Raw genomic sequence first — 5,894 nt, 5'->3', positions numbered from 1 at the left:
TTGCGCATGCGCCGCTCAGAAGTGACGAACGCGGAAGCGCAGGGGAGAGATCAAAACAAAACAACAGTCAGTAATTAGAAGTACAAAACGAGGATTTGTAAAGAAGAATGTCGGAGGATTTCGATATTATCCAAGAGGAGACTGGTTCTCCTTTGCTAACGTAAGGAAACTTTGCTCCTGTAAACAAATGTTGGTTTTCACGAGACTCACCGGCACATGCACAACGCCGACATCTTACGTCATACTTCCGGAGCTGCTTCCGTGTACAACTGTTGGCGCAAGCTAGATATTTTTCTTACAAAAACGCATCGATTCGCTACAGGAGGCCTTTGTTCACCCCCCGGAGCCGTGTGAGGCACTTTTTTTTATGGATGGGCGCTTTTTATTTCACTTCTTTTGGACTGAAGCACTGCAACACCCGCTGACTGCAATGATAGAGCTTGGAATAGCCAGGACAATTTTAATATAACTCTGACTGGATTCGTCTGAAATAAGAAAGTCATATACACCTAGGATGCCTCGGGGTAAAACACAGTAAAACACAGCCTAATTTTCAGTTTTGGGTGAACTAACCCTTTAACATCATCTGTCAAACAGCCAGAAGCGATGGGAATAGTAGGCTAACGATTCTGGTTCCGTTTCGATTCCTTACGATTCAGTTAACCATTATTTTTGATAATTATAAGATAATTTCACATTTTAAAATTAAATAGGATAAAATTATTGCAAAACGTCTGTTTACCAAGACTTTTTCCTTTTCACTCAGTTTTTCTCTTTATATAGTCGGCATAATTAGGAAATTATTATAGTAAAAAAGAAAAAAAAACTACTGAAAATCAATATATATTCCACTTGTCACAACAAGATTCAGAATGTGCATCTTTAAATGCATTATCATACAAACAACCGAGCTAACTGCATTGATTTATGTCTCACGAGTCTTGAGTAACAGTAGCCGGTTAAAACCTCTCCAATTGATTGATAAATGTTTTAATTCACTGAAAAGAACCAGCTCATAAGAATAATTTGTTCGGGAATTTGGTTACTCTGGTCGCGCTGTATGTTCCATACACTGAAAAGAGCCGGCTCATCTGAATCATTTGTTCGAGAATCGGACTGCATTATTGGCGCCCTATGTTATGGAGTTAACTAAAATGAACCGACTCATAAGAGTCATTCGTTTCGGAGTCGGACTACACTAGTCGCGCTTGTGTGTTCGCGCTGGAGATTCAGTGCAGGAAACACTGTGTGTTGTTGCTGTAGAAAGAATACACGTTTGAGAACCCTAAAATTAACTCGAAAGTCGTTCGGTTCTGGTGCTTTTAAAACAAAACCGGTTCTCACCCTAGCCAGAACTAAGCAAACGTTGGAGCTCTGTGCATTGTTTTTCATTTTATTTTATTTATTTATTTTGCGTTGAAATGAACTTTCCACTCTCTTACCCTTCGAAATGAGTTTGTCAATATCACTGTCCATTCCCTGGAAGTAGCATTTCCTCCAAAGTCCAGAGTATGTGGAGAAAAGCGGGCGCCCGCACTCCGTCTCCAAAATGCCCATGCCCAAAATCGCTCTCCAGTTTTCCAACAATTCCTCCTCTCGACTCCCTACATGGATGGGCTTCATGAGAGCCAGGTTGCGCTTCGCATTCCCACTGTCCACCAAAGGCAGGTGATAGATGGGCATCTCCCTGTTCTTCTGGTCGTTGGACTCCGACCCGTATTGGTCGCAGTTCTCCTTGTGTCTCCTGGTGTCGGTTTCGTACCAGTGGTCGGTAAAGATCGCCGTGGCCAGCAGCGTGAGCGCGAGCAGGCTCATGGACAAGCTGATCGCCGTTACAAGAGACCGTTTCTCCATGTCTCCAACATCCGCGCAACTCACTCAGTCATCTCTCACATGAAGCGTAGTTTCTTCGCCGTTTCCAGGGACAATGCACGGCTTCGAGCAGCGATCTGTCATTACAGGTGGATGAGCGGAGTGGGTCTGCGCGTGCGGTAGTGTGGGCATCTATCGGGGATGCGCGATGGCCGTGCGTGTGTGTTTACCTGCATTCCGCTCCGCGTTTGTGCATCTTCCTTTATCCGCATTAGCCCCTTGTCCTTCTTTCCTTTTTTCCTGAGAAGGAATGTGCATCCACGTAGTACAAGATTTCACCGTGCAACTGAACGCGCGTGTGGGAATGTCAAGGTTGTCGCGCATACTGTGCCAACAATAGCTAAGGGTGTGTCAAGGAGACAGGCGAGGCGGTTTCCTGCGAGTGCGCGACTAAACTGTTATGATGGTGATGATGATGATGACTACAGTTTGACCAGCCAAACATCAATGCAGCAGCAGAACATTATGCAAAGGGCGAAAACAACTCAGACTGCAAAATCTTCTGAAGAAATGCTTAGTATATTTTAGTAGCAAACACAAAGGTATTTATGGGTCAGTTATGTCTGTTATGATAAAAATTAAATATTTTAAAATAAACTTTAAACCACATGTGCCATGTAGAAAATCAGCATTTGTGTGCATGTTGGTTTCACATACACTGTAAGATCAAACAGTGAATAACTTTGATAAAGGAAATGGGTTGTAACAAAGACTAGAATAAAGGGACTTTGGTTGTAATTACTCAAAAATACTATTAATTAACCTTTAATTTTCTGCGTAATTAGTACAAAAAATATAATTTTAAGTTTACAGCACTCAAATGCTTTCATTTGTTTTTATCATTCAATAGTTTTAGTACAATCACGTCTGACGTCACGCACGTGTTTACGTGCTCCTCCTTTATGGAAGGCCATACACGTAACGTCTAAAGAAATATGTCTTTATGGCCTTCCATACTCCTTCAACTAGCCGTTGCAACTTCGCGAAAAAACGCCATGTTTTGGCCGCTTGTCTGACTATTAAAATTTGTTGAGATAAATTTGTGCGCGCTAATCTGGTAAATTCCCTGTTTTATTTTCTCTAAATGTATTTAGTGTCTTAGCAGTTAATGTGTTTTATGCATTTGCAAAGCAAATAATGATTTGAGCTATATAAATATAAATTGTCTGTTAACCTGTTTTTTTTCCCCAGAATGTGTATAGTTAGCAATTTAGTTACTTAATAACGTAAATGTAAAAACTTACAAAAATAAATAAGGTCAGCAATTTGTTACTGAGAAATTAAAACTATAATGTTTTTATGAAAGTAAACTAAAGTGTAATGTAACAAAAATGTTTAAGTTATCTTTATTTAATTTTAATTGGTTCTGTGAACACAAAAACTCCTTGTAAAATGACTTGACCAATAATGTTACTGTAACTTGTAAGATTAAGTTAGTATCATCCGTTAAAATGACCTAGTAACAGTTACTTAAAAAGGATGTTTCTTTAACTCATAAAATTGAGTTAATGTCACTCAAAATTTTCGGTGTAATCAGTTTAAACTATTTTTGAGTTATATTAACTTATCCGGTTTTACAGTATACCTTTAAAAAACAATTTCTTCCCTTTATACAAAACGTTTTCTTTATTTACTTTTTACTTTTTAAAATGTAATGAAAAATATTTCCCTTGTACCTTGGGAGTATTCAGCTTTACTATTTTATTTAAGGTTTTTATATGGTTAAGCCATTAGACCTGAAAAAAAGCGACTTTTCATAACAAGGTCAAAATATATTCATATGCAAACATTTGTACATTTATATGCAGCTATGTGCATTAATGTCAGACCGATATATATGGATCAGGCTAAAATTTGGTAATTTTACATAATGTAGTGCACATTTTCTCTTTAAAAAATAAATACTATTTATCAAAATATGTTAAATAATAATAATATATATAATATATATTAAATAAAATATAAAATATTACACTGTAGTTAGAGCCGTATATCTATCTATCATCTATCTAAAACCAATTTTAATTTTTAAATAAATATTAAAAAACTGATAACGAGTTGAGTAGAAAAATGGTGTATAAAATATAGAGATGAACTCAAAATGAATGGTCATTGCATAAAAACCTGAACAATTGATTGGAAACACATCTAGAACAGCCAGGAAATAATACTTCTCTAAGCTAGACAGGCCAACAGTATGTGCGTTGGTTGTTTGATAACTGCCGTCATGCTGAGACCTTGATCTGTGCCAGTGCATGCTTTAATAATCAGTCAATAAATTGCATCCTGGATGTGTGCCTGGCATTTGAGAAATAAATTAGACTGAATAGTCCTGGCTCATAAAACCTTCATAACAACCACATGGTGTAAGTACAAATGTGTTTGGAAGCTCACTCTTGGCACACACTCCTCTGTGATTCGGAAATAAATAGCGCTGAATCACAATCCTGTCTGAGCTGCAAGAGATGAAGATGGAGGAAGAAGTATGAGACTGTTTTGTAAGTCACAACCACATGGAGAATCCTGACAACTGTTAATTTGTCAACTGTCTGTGATTTGTCACATATTTGGAGAGATATATGTGAGAAAACAGACCTCAAACTGCCTTGTGTAACTCCTAAAATGAAGAAAATTTATGTAGAAAATCACAACCCATCACTGTTATCATTACAAACAAACCAGAAAATAACAGTAAAAAAAAAGAAAAGAAAGTAAAACCAGTGATCTAACAGTGAAGGAACATTTCTGTACATAATCGCATTGGAAATCACACTGGAAATAGGAAGGGAATGTTTTTAAGGTAATCTTAGGTAATTTTAAGGCATAATCAATTGCCTCCTGCTTTAATTTTTGCCTGCACTATTGAGCATGTTTCAAATAAATCAATCAATCAATTCTAAAAAAATATTCAAATCTATTCTCTGTTGAATTCCTGGTTTCTCTTTTTGGTGGCCTACAGTAGACCTCACTTTTCATGAGTTTTCACTTTTCTGTGAAGTCATGAGCTGAACTTCTTGCATGAAACGTTAGTCATAGTCAGTGACAGAGCTAAACTTCTGCTTTTTATGTGATATGTTAAATGAAGTCAAACTAAAACATTGTTATAAATTATTTGAAATAGGCTACAAATTATATATTTATATAGTCAATCAATAGAGTATCTTTTTTAATTAAAAGTTCACTCAGCACTGTAGGTCTAATATTAAAATTGATATATCAAATCAAGACAAAGTATCAAACCAATGTCACTCACCATATTCAAACTTAGAACAGGAGAATGAATTAAGGAAAATGCTATTCTAATAGACTGTAAGAGTATTTCAGACACGATTTGTGTAAAATATTCATCAGAAGCAGGTTATCTGCTGGTGCGCCTCTGGTCATCTGCTCCTCCTCTCTTCATCCTCCCATTCCAGGCATTCTCCACTCTACGAGCGCAGCGCATGCGCACTGGAGCTCACGGGAAGCCATGTTAAAGTTACAGTCAAGTACTGAGACTGAGATTCCCTTCTGACGCCGTATGTTTATTTTTTTCGGGTTTTCTCCTTTTGTCCGTGTCAGGGCTCCCAGCAAATCTATCACTGATAGTCAGAGACCGGAGTCCCCACGATGAACTCTAGTTTCGATCTATCCAGGCGAAATCCGCAATGTGATATGTTAAATGAAGTCAAACTAAAACATTGTTATAAATTATTTGAAATAGGCTACAAATTATATATTTATATAGTCAATCAATAGAGTATCTTTTTTAATTAAAAGTTCACTCAGCACTGTAGGTCTAATATTAAAATTGATATATCAAATCAAGACAAAGTATCAAACCAATGTCACTCACCATATTCAAACTTAGAACAGGAGAATGAATTAAGGAAAATGCTATTCTAATAGACTGTAAGAGTATTTCAGACACGATTTGTGTAAAATATTCATCAGAAGCAGGTTATCTGCTGGTGCGCCTCTGGTCATCTGCTCCTCCTCTCTTCATCCTCCCATTCCAGGCATTCTCCACTCTACGAGCGCAG

At 37.2% G+C, this 5,894-nt stretch overlaps 1 protein-coding gene across 1 annotated transcript in view; it reads right to left on the bottom strand.

The window, feature by feature from the left end:
- Positions 1–2,183, bottom strand: part of LOC107737223 (transmembrane protein 178A-like) — an 11,355-nt gene extending 9,172 nt beyond the window's left edge. Inside the window, exon 1 of the mRNA XM_016548679.1 lies at positions 1,443–2,183. Coding sequence (XP_016404165.1) covers positions 1,443–1,854 — 412 coding nt within the window. The 5' untranslated portion in view covers positions 1,855–2,183. The remainder of the gene's footprint in view (positions 1–1,442) is intronic.
- Between the last annotated feature and the right edge of the window lie 3,711 nt (positions 2,184–5,894).

Source organism: Sinocyclocheilus rhinocerous, unplaced genomic scaffold (genome assembly GCF_001515625.1).
Source record: "Sinocyclocheilus rhinocerous isolate Xijiao unplaced genomic scaffold, SAMN03320098_v1.1 scaffold1275, whole genome shotgun sequence".
Taxonomy (NCBI): domain Eukaryota; kingdom Metazoa; phylum Chordata; class Actinopteri; order Cypriniformes; family Cyprinidae; genus Sinocyclocheilus; species Sinocyclocheilus rhinocerous.
The sequence above is the reverse complement of the archived record's forward strand: the minus strand, read 5'-3'. Positions and strand labels throughout refer to the sequence as shown.